Genomic DNA, 18609 nt, shown 5'->3' with positions numbered 1-18609 from the left:
AACCTTGAAATAGCATTACTCAACCAAATATGTTAAGTTTCTCTTGTTTGTTAGCATCAAAATAGGATGTTAAGCCTTCTAAGGCCAACACATGTTTTGCTCATGTTCCACATATTGGTCTAGATATGTTCGCTACTTGTGTTGTTAAATGTGTCTTTGTTGGGTACTCAAGAACTCCGATTGGGTATCGATGTTATGATCCGCACACTCGTAGGAAATATGTTAGTGCTGATGTCACCTTTTTTGAGGGGGCACCTTATTTCTCTAGTGTTGGGTCCTCTTTGAATCTCAACGATTATAGTACCCCCTTTTGTGTTGATCCTCCTATTCTCACCCATATCCCTCTTGATAAAGCTTTTTCTCCTCTTCCAATTTGATTAGGTATCGATCCACATGAACAATTGAGGGCTCATGAGGGATGGAAATCTAGCACAAACATCACTAACACCATGCAGGCGCCTCCTCTACCCATCACTGTTTCAACTTCTAGTTCTGGAGATCCATCCCAATGTGACTTGGATTTGCCCATTGCTAATATGTGCTCAACAGTCCATAGTTGCTTGTCCTATTGCTCATTATGTTTCAGTTCTCCACCTTCCTAGTACTATTCATCCTTTTGCCTTGTCTATTTCCTCGATTTCTATCCCTTCCTCACATTTTGAAATTGTTAAGGCTTGATATACCATGTTGGCCGACAACTTAACGACTTAAGATTTTAGTTAAGATGGTAATCTAACATAGTATTAAAGCCAACTTGTTAGTAGATCTTGGTTTCTAGTCTTATTGCCCACATTTATTGTTTGTTGAAAATTATCTTATTCCCTATAATGGGTGTTGCTATGTTTGTTTATCTATTTACGTGTTGTTAGGTTGCACATGCAGGGGAATGTTAAGGTCCAATATACATTGTTGGCCCGCAACCTAATGATTTAAGCTTTTAGGTAAAATGATAATCTAACAAAAGCAGTTGCTAACCCTGGGTGGAAGCATGCAATGGTTCTAGTAATGGATGCCTTGACCATTCAAGGGACATGGGGCTTGACAGATCTTTCTCTTGGTAAGGAGTTGGTTAGGTGTTGTTGGGTCTATACCATCAAATATTTACCTACTAACTCTATTCCCAAACATATGATATTGATTATTTTGAGACATTCTCTCATGTTGCTTGACTAAATTCTGTTCGTTTATTGATCTCATTGGCAATTAATTTTGCTTGGCCCTTATACCAATTTGATGCGAAGAATACTTTTTTGGTATATAGATTTTCAAGTAGAGGTATACATGCAGCAACCTCCTTGGCATGTTGCTCAGGGGGAGGATGGTAAAGTATGTAGGTTGCATAAGACCATTTATAGTCTTAGGTAGTCTCTTCGAGCCTAGTTCGACAAATTTAGTGTTATAGTTTATGCGTTTAGGTTTATCTAATGTTACTCTTATCATTCGGTTTTTGTCCACCCAAAAAGGATATAGGTCTATAGTTCTAGTAGTTTATGTTAATGATATCATCATCACTAGCAGTGAATAGAGCAGGATTGCACATGTTGAACAATGGATTCAATCAAAATTTCAAATGAAGGACTTGGGTATGTTGCATTACTTTCTTGGTATTGAGATTGTACAGTGTAGGAAAGGGTTGAATCTATCTCAATAGAAATATATGTTGGATTTGCTAAGTGAGACTAGTTTGTTGGGAGCTAAACCAGTTGATACTCGTATGGATGACAATGTGAATTTGTCCAAGGATGTTTGATTGGACTTTGAAGACAAACATTGATTGAGGCAGTTAATTGGTAAGTTGATCTACTAGATTGTCACTAGACTTGACATATCTTTTGTAGTGGGGGTAGTGAGTCAGTTTATGAAAATTCCCAAACAACCTTGAAATGTTGCTTGTAGGACTTTGTGTTGTCTCCAAGTTTCTCTTGGCAAATGTTTGATGCATAAATGTAATAGAAGTTGTGAGGTCATGGAATATTTTGATGTAGATTGGCTATTGATGATTGAATGTCTACTATTGTATGCTATACATTTGTGGGAAGTAATCTCATTACTTGCTATAGCGAAAAATAGACTATTGTAGCAAGATTTAGTATTGAAGCAGAATACCAAACTATGGCTCATACTGTGAGTGAGCTTATGTGGTTGAAGTCTCTAATGTCAGGGATGAGATTCATGATAAGGAAGCCAAGAGATATGTTTTGATAATCAAGCTACCAAATTTGTATTGCAAGCAATCCAATGTTCCGTGAGAAGACAAAGCATATAAAAGTTGACTTATCATTTTGTGAGGGACATTGTGCTGAAGAAGATTGTGAGGATTTTGTTTGTGAAATCTATGGATTTGTTAGGCAATGTTTTTATGAAGCCTTTTTTTCATGGTTTTAGAAGTTGGCGTGTAACGTTTGTTATAGATGTTTTGTAATGGTATCAGTGGCTTCCGAGACTGTTATGGGTTGATATCTCAAAAATACCCTGATTCACAATTGTAACAACCGCTACAGACCATTATGGACCATTATAAGCCATTACGGGCCGTTATAGTGCTAGGCTGGCTGTGAATGACTAAAACAGGTTTTTGAGCCTTTTTTTTGTTTTGCATTTTGTGTAGCTCCTATAGAAGATAAAATAAGATAGGAACTACTCAGATGGTATGGACAATTGCAACATAGGCCACATAGTGCACTAGTGAGGAAGAGTGAGTTAGTTTTTATGTGAGGCAGTAGAAGGGGTAGGGGTAGACCTAAAATAACTTAGGAGAAGATAGTAAGGATTTAATATCCTTGACTTTGTCAAAAGAAATGGTTCATGATTGCATAAATTGGCGAAAAAAATTCATATAGCCGACCCCACCAATTGGGACTTAAGGTTTGGTTTTGTTGTTGTTTTGTTGTTGTACCATTCAAATAAACCAAAATTTTTCTCTCATTAAATTACATATGTTTGTATTTTAAGTTCTATGAATTTTATTTTATTTTATTTTTTCTTACACCTAGCTTAGAGACTAAAATACTTTCTATTATATGAATTTTTGTTCTTGCTTAACATATGAATATTCTATATTTTATTTTTTTGGATAACAAAAATTCTATTAAAGTGTAAAAGAGTACAAAAGAGTGCATTCTATATTTTACATTTCTTTATATTTAATATATGTTTGTTTGAATTTCACTTATAATCAATAAAGTAGTGAAAAGTAGCAAATGCGTGGTTCTTCTCACCAAAAGCAACTAAAGGGACCAAGTTGACATCCAATACTTGTAGCATATGTTATAGTTAAATTGATTAAAATTTATGAAAACTCATTTAAAGCATTAGTATATAGGGTTTTGGGATCAAAACATATGAATCTATATGTTTTTAAGAAGTTTGCAAATGCAAAAAAAGAATTCATGGATGTTACGTAACGACTGCGATTGTTACCATTATGAAAAAACTATGTTTTGTTTGAGTCTGCCTTGTCTAATGGCTGTTACTAGGGGTGTATTTGAGTCAAGTCGAGTCGACATAGTAAAATACTCGAACTTGACTTGACTCAAAAATGTTAATCTTGAAACTCGACTCGAACTCTATGGATTTCAAAATTGTTAAACTCGAACTCGACTTTGCTATAAGTGCATAAAACTTGAGTTCGATTCAATTGAGCTGAATTTTATTATAAATTAATATTAAATACATATGTAAATATATATAATGTATATATAATATTAAATATATTTATAAAAAAAATATTATATAACATATATAATATTAAAATAATAAAATTAAAAAGCTTGATTAGGCTTGAAACTTGACCCAAGTACTATTACTGAACTTGAACTCGACTTATTAAAATACTAGAGTAGCTTGAACTCGAGTAGAATTGGGTTGAGTCAATGGACGAATCGAGTATGAGTAGCTCGTGAGTAAGTTTGATTTGCTTACACCCTTAGTTGTTACAAGCTGGGGTTAAGTGCATTTATACACCTCTGGCTTGATGGGAAGTGTTAGAAGAGAATGTGTTATTTTAGTAATTAGTTGTGTTAATAGGGGTATTTTTGTCCTTAAGACTTTATTATTAATAATATATTAGAGGCTAGACTTGGAGCTGTAGACTCTAGGAAATTGCTGCCCAGTTTTTCCTCTTCTTTCGCTTCTTCTCCTCTTCTTTTATCTACTTCTCTTCATGTCTCCTCCATCTCTCAACTTTACAACAAATTGTTCTTTGAATCTCCACTAGAATGTTATAAGTTACAAAATAATGTGATATTTTTGTAATAATTTGGAATTTTTTAAATGAAAAATGAAATTAGTCTTTCAAATGCCCCTAATAATCTTGCATATGGTCAGTAATTTAACTATTCAACCAATATTTAGATGAAGTTAATTTATGGAATGAAAAGGACTTGCCAAAATGGGGTAGTCCCCTTTATTTTATATATTTCTTCAAGTAATTTCTGGTTCACCACTTGTGTGAAATATGATAAATTCTGGCATGGTGTTACTTTTGTGATGACCCAAAAATATATATACGATTAAAGCATAATAATAATAATAATAATAATAATAATAATAATAATAATAGTCATTAAGTTAATATTAATATAGAAGTGTCTCTGTAAGATCCTTAATTTCATGTTTGATGCTTAAGAAAGATCTTGTCTTAGTGAGTGCTCAGAGACCATTGCGGCTCAGTCGCTCCCTGGAAGTTGGCCTAGTCAAAATGGAATTCATAGGATAAACACTGTTTGTACCCGTAAATAAGTACATATACATAAAATAATGTTTTGACGGACATAATTTGTAGAAATAGATGGTAAAATAATAATAATAATATAGGTATCCTATGTGGGGTTCACAAGATGGTAAAATAATAATAATAATATAGGTATCTTATGTGGGGTCCACAAGACTATGTGGGGACCACATGAGTCCCGAAGTCATGTGGGTTTCACATGAGTCCTGAAGTTATGTAGGACTCATAAAATCGTGTGAGAACTAATGAAGTTACGTAGGATCCATTGGGGTCTTGAAGTTGTGTGGGAGCCATATGAGTTGAAATTCAAACTTAATTCTTTTTAAAAAAAATACTAAAACATAATTTAAAAAAAAAAAAAATAATAATAATAATAGTGATTTAAAAAAAATTAATTAAAAATTAACTAAATGGGAGTGGTGGCAAACACTCTCACATGACCTCCATCCTTATCCTATATCTAACCCATCCCATGCTCATTCCTTAATTTTAAAAAAATTATAATTTCACCCCTCCCCATACTTTTATAAATTCAAATTTTTTTCCCAAATTTTTTCTATAAATAAGAAGCTCTCAACTTTCATTTTTCATAAAAAAATTTCAAAAGAAGAAAAAAATTAGTGAGTGAAAGAATTTATGGTGAAGGGAGAATTTTTACTATAATTCAAATTCTCATTCACCCACTCTTTTCAATATCATTTTTTAGAGATATTCATTGTGTTCGTAGCACAAGGTAAAGTAAGAGGTAAGTAAATTCGCTTATGTTAGATTTTTATTTAAAATTCATACTTGAATTTATTTGTAAGTAAATTTCGATTATATTAGTTTCATGAAATTCTCTTGAGTTTATTTTTACGCATATTTAGTTATACTAGTTTTATTTTTAATATACTTGCATTTATTTTTTGAGTTAAGAAATGTTTTAAACTCCTTAGATATTTTACATCATTAATTTCTATTCAAGAAAATATATTTAATACGAAAATTGTGTGACATGAGTTTATGTATACGTTACATATTTTATGAAAATATGAGTAAAGATTACATGAGTTGATTTTTTTATGTTACATATTTCACGAAAATATGAGTAAAAATGAGATTTTCATGATATTATTTTAATTATACAAATTATATAATAAAAATATTTTTAAAACCCCTTATGGTAAAGAAAGTTCAAAGTTACAGATGCTCGTTACGGCAGCTTAAAGTTTAAACAGATCAGAGAATATCCACACTTTTTACAGAGTGATTTTATATGGTAGTGAATTTCTCCTGAGTGCACACCTGAGTTGGATCACGGTTTAATAGGGAAAATCTCACTTAATGATGATGTACGTTGATTTAGTTTGACCAGCCAATCAGTTAAGTCTAGTCTTCGGATTGCACATCCCAGTCATGGGAGTAAATATGACTTGCGATTAACATACTTAAGCGTGATTTTTACAATATATGTATATACATCTTCTGAATTTCCTTTCAATTTCAACCCCTATTAGACCGACGATTCACACTTTAGTTCCCAAAATAAAATATTTCGCCAAATTGAGTCTTGATCTATTCTAAGATTTAGTCAAATCGTTAATCAATTTATTCTTTCAAATAGCGCAACCAATTATACAGTACTCATTTTAAATTAGCAAATTTCGAAGACGAAATTTTTATAAGGAGGGGAAAATGTGATGACCCAAAAGTATATATACAATTAAAGCATAATAATAATAAAATAATAAAAATAGTCATTAAGTTAATATCAATACAGAAATGTTTTTTTGTAGAATTCTTGATTTCATGTTTGATGCCTAAGAAAGACCTTGTCTTAGCGAGTGTTTAGAGACCATTACAGTTCAGTCGCTCCCTTGAGGTTGTCCTGATCAAAATGGAATTTTATAAGATAAACACTGTTTGTACACGTAAATAAGTACGTATACATAAAATAATATTTTGACAGACATAATTTGTAGAAATACATGATCAAATAATAATATAGGTATCTTATGTGGGGCCCACATGAGTCCCGAAATTGTGTGGGGTTCGCATGAGTTCCGAAACTAGGTAGGACTCATAAAATCATGTGAGAACTAATGAAATTACGTAGGACCCACTAGGGTCTTGAAGTTGTGTGGGGCCCACATGATTTTTTGAAATTCAAACTTAATTCTCTTTTTAAAAAAATTACTAAAACATAACTTAAAAATTATAATAATGATAATAATAATAATAATTTAAAAAAATTAAATAAAAAAATTAATTAATTAATTAATTAATTAAAAATTAACTAATGGGAGTGTTAGCAAGCACTCCCACATGACCTCCATCCCTATCTCATACTTAACCCATGTGTCACAGACCCCCAAAATGGGACTCAAGTAAGGGCCGTGTGGCACTCGTTGAGAGCTCTCCCTCAACAAGTCAGCCAAGTCTCACACGTTTAAGTCTGCAATCACGAGCACCTGGTGAGTCTCAATACTCAAGAAAACTAAGGAACAATAGGATATCACACGAGTAATATATTTTTATACACTGAATAAGACTATAACAATCAGATATATCACAATTCAAGGCAACAAAAAACCACAATGAAAATGACTACTTGTATTATTCAACCACAAGAGAATAATCATACAAACGATAACATAGATAATCAGATATTCATTTCAAATCCCTTGAGAATACAATTATAACAGTATCTCACTCCCCATTTTTCCCATTACATTGTCACTCCCTAACATCCTCCCCCACTCATTTTATCGACGTCCTTGTCGATGTGTTGTAGATGGGCTTCTCACTCTGCTGATGTCGAAGTAGATGTCGTTGACTATGAATTTCTGAAATCTTCAATCTTCTGTATGGCATGTTGAAGGTTTTTTTCCTTTTCCCAACTATTCTTTTCTTCCCCCAGCCCCAGCCACTGAACCAGAAATTGTTGTTGTGGACGACTCTGTCTGCAATGATCTCTTGAACTTCCTTGTTGACAGGTTGCTTTTTGGAAATTGTTGATCTCCTTAACTTTTGTCGGTGCGGATCTGCTTCATCTGTGTGGAATGGCTTTAAATTGCTTACATGAAACACGGGATGGACTGGACGTCTGTGGCTTCTCATCCACTTGGGTTGCTCAAGTCGATAAGATGCATGTCCCACCTTCTCGATCACTATGATTGGACCTTCGTAACGGCGTAACAGCCTTTTATCCTTGCCGCAAAGAAATCGAAATGTCTCCGGCGGCACTTTTACAAGAACTAGATCTCTAGTTTCAAATTGTTGTGGTCGTCTCCCTTTGTCAGCCCATTTCTTCATGCGCTTCGATGCTTTTTCTAACTGAGCTTGGGTGACTTCGATATTTTGCAACCAATTTTTCGTGAATTGGTATGCTTTCGGGCAATTTCCTTTGTATGGACCATCTAGAGTGTGCGGGAGAGTCGGTTGTTGATCTGTCACAATCTCAAAAGGGCTTTTATTAGTGACAGAAGATTTCATAGAGTTGAAACAGAATTGTGCCGTGTCCAGTAAAGTAACCCAATTCTTCTGATTGGAGTGAACAAAATGTCTCAAGTATTCTTCCAGCATCCCATTAAAACGTTCGGTTTGACTATCTGTCTGTGGGTGATAGTTGGCGGAAAGATTAAGGTTTGAACCCATCAAGCGAAAGAGTTCACCCCAAAATCCTCCCGTGAATCTAACATCCCTATCACTGATTAGGCTTTCTGGAACACCCCAATATTTCACCACATGCTTGAAGAATAGCTGAGCTGTCTTCTCTGTTGAACATGGCTTCGAGACTGGTACAAAAGTTGCTTACTCAGAGAACCGGTCAATCACCACCAAAATTGTGTCTTACTCCTTTACTTTTGGCAACGAGGAAATGAAGTCCAAAGAGACACTCTCCCATGGCCTGGTAGGCACTAGCAATGGCTCCAATAAACCTGAGGTGTTCTTTCTTTCTACCTTGTCTTGTTGACAGATCAAGCAAGTTTTGGTATAACTCATCACATCATCTTGCATATTCGGCCAATAATACCCCTGTGTAATCAATGCCCGAGTTCTTCGCCATCCCGGATGACCAGCCCACAACGTATCATGACACTCCTTTAGTAAGGTTTTCCTCAAGTTTCCAGCTTTGGGCACATAGACTCTCCTGCCTTTAGTCATTATCAGTCCATCTTCTACCCAGAATTGTTGTGTCTTCCCTTCGTCTATTAGTTTGCTTAGTGACTGCGCCTGCTGGTCTGTACTTAAATGTTCCCTGATAAGATTCTTCAAAGGTAAGGCCACCCTACTAGTTGATAGATGACTGATGAGTTTCAATGCTGCCAATTCGATTTTTCTACTTAAAGCATCGGCTACTTCATTCGTCTTCCCGACTTTATATTCAAAATCAAAATCAAATTCAGCTAGCTTCTCCTGCCAACGGGCTTGCTTTGACGTTAGTCCAGGTTGTGACAAAAAATGAGTAACTGCCACATTATCGGTTTTTACCACAAATTTGGACCCCAAGAGATAGTGTCTCCACACCTGAAGACAGTGTACCACTGCGAGAAGCTCCTTTTTCTGTGCTGTATAGTTCCGTTCGGCACCCGATAATTTTCTACTTTCAAAAGCAACTGGATGTCCTTCCTATAAGAGAACTCCCCCTAATGCAAAGTCTGAGGCATCTACTTGCACTTCAAACGACTTTGTCACATCAGGAAGGATTAGCACAGGATCTCCCACAATTTTTTCCTTTAATTCAACGAATGCTGATTGACACTCTTCTGACCACCCCTATGGTACCCACTTCCTCAATAAATTTGTTAACAATACAACTCTTCTGGAGTACCCCTCTATAAACTTTCGATAGTAGTTGGCTAGGCCCAAGAAAGATTGCAATTCTCTAACGGATGTAGGTGCTCGCCACTCCTTGATGGTTTTTACTTTAGCTGAATCCATCCGTATCTGGCCCTCCTCAATGATATGCCCTAAGAATTTAATACGCTTTTGAGCGAAAGCACACTTCTCTCCTTTTACATATAACTGATTTTCTTTGAGTTTTTGAAAAACCTTCCAAAGATGATCTTTATGTTCTTCTAAGGATGCGCTGAAAACCATTATGTTATCAAGGTAAACAATCACAAACTGATCAAGGTAGTCCCGAAAAACCTGATTCATTAGAGAACAAAAGGTAGCGGGTATATTTGTTAGTCCAAAAGGCATGACAAGGAATTCAAATGCTCCATACCGAGTGACACAAGTGGTCTTTGGTTCATCTCCCTCAACAATGCGCACTTGATGATATCCCGACCTCAAGTCTAGTTTCTTGAAATATCTAGCTGTACTTAATTGGTCAAAAATATCAGCAATCAGTGGAATGAGATACTTGTTGCGCACCGTCACCTTATTAAGAGCCCGATAATCTACACACAAGCGCAAACTACCATCTTGTTTCTTCTGAAATAACACTGGGGCCCCAAAAGGTGTTTTTGAAGGACGGATGAACCCTGCTGCAATAAGATCATTCAGTTGCCTTCTAAGTTCAGCTAACTCCGGCGGCACCATTCGATAAGGGGCACGTGCTGGCGGCTTTACTCCTGGAAAAAGTTCAATTTCGTGGTCAATCTGTCATCGCGGTGGTAAAACCCTCGGTAGCTGTTCCGGATCACCTTCTTGAACTCTTCTAAAACTTCCTTAATCTCAAGTGGATATTTCCCTATCTTTGGAGGGTTGAAAGCAACTTCCTCTCATCAAAATTATTGTAGGCTGCGGGGACCGCACAAGGTGCACTTCCCATTATCACAAGACAATCCGCAGCTAGGATCGGCATTGAGCTTGTCACTTTAAGAAAATCCATCCCCAATACCACATCGAAGTCGTCAAGGGGTGCCACAGTGAAATCAATTGTTCCAGACCATGATCCCATTTGGCATGCCACTTTAGGTGCCACCCCCACCTTGGTTAACGCTTGAGAATTCACTGCTTTCAACTTGCCCACATCCTTATCTACTTGCAATTCTAACCATTGAGCTTCAGAATCAGCAATGAAATTATGGGTGGCCCCTGTATCAATCATGGCCATGATTTTCTTTCCATTCAAAAGTAGATCAACATACATTAGTCTCCGGAGACTTGTTGTTAATTACTTGACGCTCTAATGCCCCCAAAAATCTCAATGCTCCCACCATATTCGGTTGTTCTTCTGGGGTTGCTGTCGGGGTTTCGGTTTCCCCTCAAAGGGCCTTTATAGCATTCAAAGCCTTACGATCAGGGCACTCCGCTACTTGATGTGGTCCCATGCACAGAAAACAAGAGATCGGTTGACGCCCTCCACCCCCCGTTCGTCCGCCCCTCCACTCCTTAACCATGGGCGCTCTTTTATCTTTCCAAGAACTATTTGTCTCCCTATCCCTTCCCCCATTTGTGGGCTTATACACTTTACTGGGCCTGGAATCATTATTGGCAGACGTAGGGAAATTTCGCTTCCCAGAATTATCTGAAAAATCATCCAACCGTTCGGCAGCAAGGAGGGCAGAAGAGAGATCACCAGCACCTTGCCGACGCAATTCATTCCTTGGCCATGTCTTCAAACCCCGAAGAAAATGAATTAGTTTATCTGATTCGGTCATGTCTATAATGTCCAACATCAAGGCTTGGTATTCTCGTACATTGCTCCTTATTGAGCCAGTCTGTTGCAATTCCATTATTTTGCACTTTGCTATGTACTCCACATTTTCGGGATAGAATTGAGTCTTCAACGCCTGTTTCAACCCCTCCCCATGTGTTGATAACACATCTATTGTGCTGAATATCATTCCATTTAGTTCTCCACCACACTTTTGCATCCCCTACCAGCTATATCGTTGACAGATTTACCTGGTCCACTTCTAGATCCACTCCTGAGCACGTGAAGTAGTGCTCTATATCAAAGAAGAAATTATTTAGCTCCTTGGCATCTCGCGTACTCCCAAAACTTTTAGGTTCCGGTACCTTCAATCAAAAACTCTCAATGGGATCTGCAACCGGCCTTCGGGCTATCTGTGCCACTGCATTCACTTTCACAGTGATCTCTTGTAAATCCCTCTGGACTTGGACCACTGCACTTTGGACATTGCCCATCTCCTTCAAATCTTCTTTCAAAGCAGTAATGGACTCCTTAACATCTTTTGCAAGGAAATCAAAATTATCCGTTAGCTCCCGTAAGGAGGCCTCAAGCTCTATTGGCTCTCCCTGTTGGGACGAAAGAGATGGCAATATGCCCTCAATATGTTCCAGCCTACTCTCAAAGGCTTCCAATTGCTCGATACTCTTCTGGAAGGCCTCAAGCTCTCTTGGCCGTTTCTCCAGGGATTTCACACGTGGAATGAATTTTTCAAGTTCCTCAAGTCTCTCTACAACTTTTGATACCCCACAGAGATTTTCTCTAGGGTTTTCTTCAGCGGCCTTAAGCTCTGTTGGCACGCTTTTCTTTTTTATCAATGTTGCCACCAACCCTTGGAGTTCACCGCACATTCTCTCTAGGGTTATAAGTTTCGCCTCAAGCGCCTCTATGCGCTCCACTTTTCCCGACTTGTTTCTCACATTACCACTCATGGTGCTCGCACACACTGTGCTTTGATACCAATTGTCACGGACCCCCAAAATGGGACTCAAGTAAGGGCCGTGTGGCACTCGTTGAGAGCTCTCCCTCGACAAGTTAGCCAAGTCTCACACGTTCAAGCCTGCAATCACGAGCACCTGGTGAGTCTCAATACTCAAGAAAACTAAGGAAGAATAGGATATCACACGAGCAATATATTCTTATACACCGAATAAGACTATAACAATAAGAGACATCACAATCCAAGGCAACAAAACACCACAATGAAAAGGACTACTTGTGTTATTCAACCACAAGAGAATAATCATACAAACGATAACATAGATAATCAGATATTCATTCCAAATCTCTAGAGAATACAATTATAGCAGTATCTCACTCCCCATTTTCCCCATTACATTGTCACTCCCTAACACCATGCCTAACCCATCCCATGCTCATTCCTTAATTTTTAAAAAATTATAATTTCACCCCTCTCCCACACTTTTATATATTCAATTTTCTTCCCCAAAATTTTTCTATAAATAGGAAGCTCACAACCTTCATTTTTCATAAAAAATTTTCAAAGGAAGAGAAAAATTGGCAAGTGAAAGAATTAGTGGTGGAGGGAGAATTTTTACTATAATTCAAATTCTCATTCATCCACTCTTTCCGATCTCATTTTTTAGAGATATTTGTTGTGTTCGTAGCATAAGGTAAAGTAAGAGTTAAGTAAATTTGATTATGTTATATTTTTAGTTAAAATTTATACCCGAGTTTATTTGTAAGTAAATTTCGATTATGTTAGTTTTATAAAATTCTCTTGAGTTTATTTTTACGCATATTTAATTATATTAGCTTTATCTTTAATATACTTGCATTTATTTTTTGAGTTAAGAAATGTTCTAAACCCCTCGGTTATTTTACATCATTAATTTCTATTTAAGAAAATATTTTTAACGCGAAAATTGTGTGGCGTGAGTTTATTTATACGTTACATATTTCATGAAAATATAAGTAAAGATTACATGAGTTGATTTTTTTATGTTACGTATTTCACGAAAATATGAGTAAAAATGAGATTTTTATGATATTATTTTAATTATACAAATTATACAATAAAAATATTTTTAAAACCCCTTATAACAAAGAAAGTTCAAAGTTACAGATGCTCGGTACTGCAACTTAAAGTTTAAACGAATTAGAGTACACCTACACTTTTTATAGAGTGATTTTATATGGTAGTGGATTTCTCCTGAGTGCACACCTGGGTCGGACCAGAGTTTAATAGGGAAAATCTTACTTAATGATGATGTACGTTGATTTAGTTTGACCGGTTAGCCAGTTAAGTCTAGTCTTCGGACCGCACATCCCAATCATGGGGGTAAACATGACTTACGATTAACATACTTAAGCGTGATTTTTACAGTATATGTATATACATCTTTAATTACGTGTACAAAGTTATTTGAAGGTAAAATATAAGTTTATATGATCATGGTCATTATTGTGCCTAAATGATGATATAAGGGAAATGTATAAGGAAAAGTGTATATATATAATTAAAAATTATAATTATACTTTTTAAAGTTAAAAGTTTAATTTAACAGTTATAATATATGATTATAAAATTTTACTATTGTAGTTAATTGCAAAAGTTTTTATACAGAAACTTTTAAATTTATATATATTTTTAAAAGAGTTTGAAGTTATAGTATTAAATATTATTTTACGAAATTAAAATATTATGAAAGCTCATTTTGGTCACACACTAATAATAATCTTATTTACTTACTGAATGCCGTCTCATCCCAATCATTATTTTACATTTCAGATCATTTTGAAGAGTGTATCAGAAATCTTACATAGCAAGTTCATGGGTGGGAATAGAAATAGTAGCGTAAAATAAAAAAATTAGCATAATACAATTTAGAATATGTTCGGATCCTTACAATTTCAGTCTGGATTTTCACTTTGCTGTTGTTGCCATGCATAGGATTTAATAATTTAAAATTTTCTTTTTTATTATTATTATTTTTTTATTCCCTAGTTTTGGGTGCAGTGTGTGCCTAGTTGAGTCTGAATTGAGAAAACATGTGAGTTTGTTTTTCAAGTTGATTCAAGTTAATAGAACTTGATCTGTTTGAGAGCAATGGCATATGGATTTGCATTAGCTTGGACAAAGCTCAATACAATATTGTAGTACTTTGTTTAAATCTACACATTCCAAATCTACACGTCAAAACCAAAATACACATTCTGTGCTCTCAATGTAGGATTAGTTTGCTTTCTTTTATGCAATTTGCCTATGATTATTTATATTGAATGATTGAATACAATATTATTATGTGCCATTAGCACTGCTGTTCAGATGAAATCCTGTCTACATTCTGCACCAAGCATTTTTGCATCTTAATGTTGCTACTATTAATTTCCCAAGTTTTCCTTTAACAGGTAATTAGCTTTAATATTTACAGTCCCAGTGCATCATCAACAAGTGTGAACGTTCCATGCAGCAGTTCCTTCTGTGCGCAGCAAAAGCAATGCTCTACAGCACGTGATACTTGTCCTTATCAAGTTTCTTATCTTTCGAATGGTACTTCATCCACTGGCACCTTGGTGGAGGACGTGTTACACTTGACTTCATATGATCAATCAAAAGCTGTTGATGCACTGATTCCTTTTGGGTATACAACATTTTATTTATATCCGATTAGGAACTTTATGATGAAAATTTTAGATGGAAATTAATCTTCTTTGGCATTTTCTCTCTATCTCAAATATGATTTAGATTGAAAATAGTTATTAATTGAGAAAAACTAAAGGTTAATGACCTATAATATAAAAATTTTGTTCATTGATTTGTTGCATGTTTTGTTTTATCTTCTTTTTCCTTGATTACCAAAAAAAAAGTGGTTTCTCTCTCTCTCTCTCTCTCTCTCTCTCTCTCTCTCTCTCTCTCTCTCTCTCTCTCTCTCTCTCTTTTTTTTTCATGTTTTCTATTTTCTAAACTTAATTGGAGAAGTAAAATGGAGAAGTACTTCAAGTGTGCTTTGTGATAGTAGAATACCCTTAAAATTAAAAGAGAAGTTTTATAAGACGACTATAAGGCCAGTTATGCTATATGGATCAGAATGTCGAGCGACAAAAAAAATAGAATGTCCAAAAAGTAAAAGTTGTTGAGATGTGAATGCTTAAATGAGTGAGTGATATAACATTGAAAGATAAATTAAGAAATGAACATATTCACGGTAAGTTAGGTGTTGTTCCTATAGAAGATAAGATAAGGGAGAGATGACTCAAATGGTTTGGTCACTTGCAATGTAGGCAATATAGTACACTAGTGAGAAAGAGTGAGTTAGTTACTGTGAGGGGTAGTTGAAGGGGTTGAGGTAGAACTAAAATAACTTGAAATGAGATAATAAGGATTTAATAGCTCTAAATTTGTCAAAAGAAATGGTCCATGATTATATAAATGTGCGGAAAAGGATTTATATAGCCGACCCCACCTAGTGGCACTTAAGGCTTGGTTTTGTTGTTGTTGTTGTTGTACTTTGAGAACTTAGAAAACAATAAAGCTATCCTTTCTAACTTTTGTTACAAATGTTGGAAAACTAGAAAATAATGTGGCACTTTTGTATTTTTTTGGAAAAATGAAAAAACAAAAACATTTTTTTTTGTTTTAATATTGGTTTCTTCTCCTGTCAATATGTTATTGCTGATCTTACTATTTGTTCTTGAACTTTGTGTAATATTTTTGTTGTTGAAGTGAAAAATTTTCTAGAAGGGATACTAGTAAGACTAGATAGATGAAAGATGGGGAATATTAGAAGAGAAGTTATACTGTCAAGAACCCACCTGAGACTTCCAGCTTATAATGTAGTTTTGATTTTCTTTTGGCGTGCTTGCATAATTAATTTTTGTTGCCTTAACCTGATGGTCTAATGTATATTTTAACATTTAGGCAATTTTCCCACTATGTTACTTTGATTACAGTTGTGGTCGAGTTCAGACTGGTTCATTTCTAGAGGGTGGAGCTCCCAATGGTCTCTTTGGGCTTGGCCTCGATAATATTTCTGTACCCAGCATTTTAGCAAAAGAAGGGCTCACTGCAAATTCTTTTTCCATGTGTTTTGGAAGTGATGGGATTGGAAGAATCATTTTTGGTGATGAAGGCAGCTCAGACCAGCGAGAAACACCATTCAACTTTCATGATTTATAGTGAGTTGTTGCCTTTCAGCTAGCTTGTAAGTTTGGTTTATAGATTATCTGTCACCAAAAATGCTAATTGCTCTACTTTTTCTATTTCTGCCCGAAATTCTCAACTAGTCCAACTTACAATGTTGGCATCACTCAGGTGGATGTTGGGGGAAATATCACTAGAACCAGTTTCAGTGCAATTTTTGACTCTGGTACCTCATTCTCGTACCTAAATGACCCGGTTTATACTTACGTGACAGATAGTGTAAGAATTTTTGGATAATTATGTTATAGCATTGTTTTTTGACTTAAAAAGAAAAAAAAAACTTTATGATTATACTTAAATTTTGTTATTTTGCAGTTTGATTCCCAAGCTCAAGAAAAGCGGCACCAACTTGATTCCAATATTCCCTTTGATTATTGTTACGATTTGGAGTGAGTTTCATTTAGAGACTGATCTGAGATATCATTTGTGTGTGGTTTTCTTTTTGAGCCCTCAAGCACCCACCCTTTCTTTATTTGCAGTACGAGTATAGTTGACTTCAGAGCTCCCAGTTTGATTTTAACAATGGAAGGTGGAAAACAGTTTAATGTAACTCAGCCAACAGTATTGGTATCTTTAAATGTAAGATCTCTCTGTCAATGCTTTTTGTCCTATTCCCTTCTCTTCAAATGAACTAAAAATCTCTGCTTGTGATCTCCAGGGTCGATATTTATATTGTTTAGGTGTTATCAAAAGTGGGGATGTGAATATCATTGGACGTGAGTATCTGAATTTCATCTCTGTTTTGATTTCTGGTGTCTTTGAACTGTTCTATTGCTGAGGATATTGGGTCTATTTCATGTCTTCACAACTCATAAGTTTTAGTCTAGTTCACATTTTTATGCATTTTCTTCTCACTATACTCATGTTTTGCATCCAGTTTTCTCGATGGCAGAATGTATAGTTGTTTCAACATGAATTGTTTGATAAATGTTGATATAATTTATAATCAGCTGAAACTTTAGGTAATTCTTGAAATCAAACTGTATAGTTGTTTCAACATGAATTTTTTTTATTAAAATAAATGTTAATGCAATTTATAAATCAGATGAAGTTTGCTTAATTCTTCAAATTCTTATATCAATTCATGAAAATATTTTTGCTGATGATACGAATGCATCAACTTTCATGCAGAGAACTTCATGACGGGATATCGTATTGTTTTTGATCGGGAAAAAATGGTACTGGGCTGGATAGAATCTAACTGTGAGTTAGTCTACTTCTCAAATTTGGGTTGTAAAGTTCAGTTGCCTCTCTCTCTCTCTCTTCAGAATATAACTTGTTAAAACATTTGATGGATATTCCTATTGCCAGGTTATGATACTGAGGACTTTGACACCCTCCCTATCAGTCCTAGAGCTTCAGCTGAAGCCCCTTCTATTGCTCCTCCTGCTGCAGTCGTTGATCCCGAAGCAGCAGCGGGAGCTGGCAATGGTTCCCATATTTCGGAGGCTTACCCAGACAACCATTCACCTCTCTTCAACATTTTTACTTGCGCATTTATGCTTGTTTTTCTTTCTTGTCTGGCCATTTGATCTTTCTTTTTTCTCATGCGAGATCCATCTTGGTCATTATATATATATATGACCTTTGAGACTCAGAAAACCACAGAAAAAAGTGAAGCTGTTGTAGGCTCCCAATTCTTTTGCTGTCTGCAAAATTATTTGAGGTTGGGCTGTAAATATGTTTGATCACAGGAAAAATAGGATAGCCTTCACCATAGCTGACTACTAAAAATTTTAATGATTCTCTCTCTCTCTCTCTCTCTCTCTCTCTCTCTCTCTCTCTCTCTCTCATTTTCAAAGGATTAGTATTTGTTTACTATTAAAATTCAGGCTTCTTTGAATATATTGTATAACTTTAATATGGCAGGACTGCAGGGTTACTTTCATTGGCTCTCGTGACATTGCATTGTTGAATTTATCAATGGAATAAATCTTGTGATGGACGGTCTGTGTTAGGATTTATGGTCGACTGCATTTTTATTTTACATTTTTAATCTTTTGGTGAATATGGCCATAGCATGCAAAGGGACGGTCCATCGCTTAATATATTTTTCTCACTTCCTTTTAAGACTAAAATTGGAGACCC

The 18609-nt window shown here is 35.5% G+C and overlaps 1 protein-coding gene across 2 annotated transcripts in view; it reads left to right on the top strand.

Moving 5' to 3' along the window:
* The window catches only part of LOC131154119 (aspartyl protease family protein 1-like), a 29173-nt gene extending 10784 nt beyond the window's left edge, over positions 1-18389 (top strand). For both annotated transcript variants that reach the window (XM_058106658.1, XM_058106651.1), the window contains 8 exons: positions 14730-14962; positions 16272-16496; positions 16605-16740; positions 16837-16910; positions 17001-17100; positions 17180-17237; positions 17653-17724; positions 17833-18389. In XM_058106658.1, the coding sequence (XP_057962641.1) occupies positions 14730-14962; positions 16272-16496; positions 16605-16740; positions 16837-16910; positions 17001-17100; positions 17180-17237; positions 17653-17724; positions 17833-18053 (1119 nt within the window). In that variant the 3' untranslated portion in view covers positions 18054-18389. The remainder of the gene's footprint in view (positions 1-14729; positions 14963-16271; positions 16497-16604; positions 16741-16836; positions 16911-17000; positions 17101-17179; positions 17238-17652; positions 17725-17832) is intronic.
* The last annotated feature ends 220 nt before the right edge of the window (positions 18390-18609 follow it).

The sequence above is a fragment of the Malania oleifera genome, chromosome 1 (assembly GCF_029873635.1).
Source record: "Malania oleifera isolate guangnan ecotype guangnan chromosome 1, ASM2987363v1, whole genome shotgun sequence".
NCBI lineage: Eukaryota > Viridiplantae > Streptophyta > Magnoliopsida > Santalales > Ximeniaceae > Malania > Malania oleifera.
The sequence above is the reverse complement of the archived record's forward strand: the minus strand, read 5'-3'. Positions and strand labels throughout refer to the sequence as shown.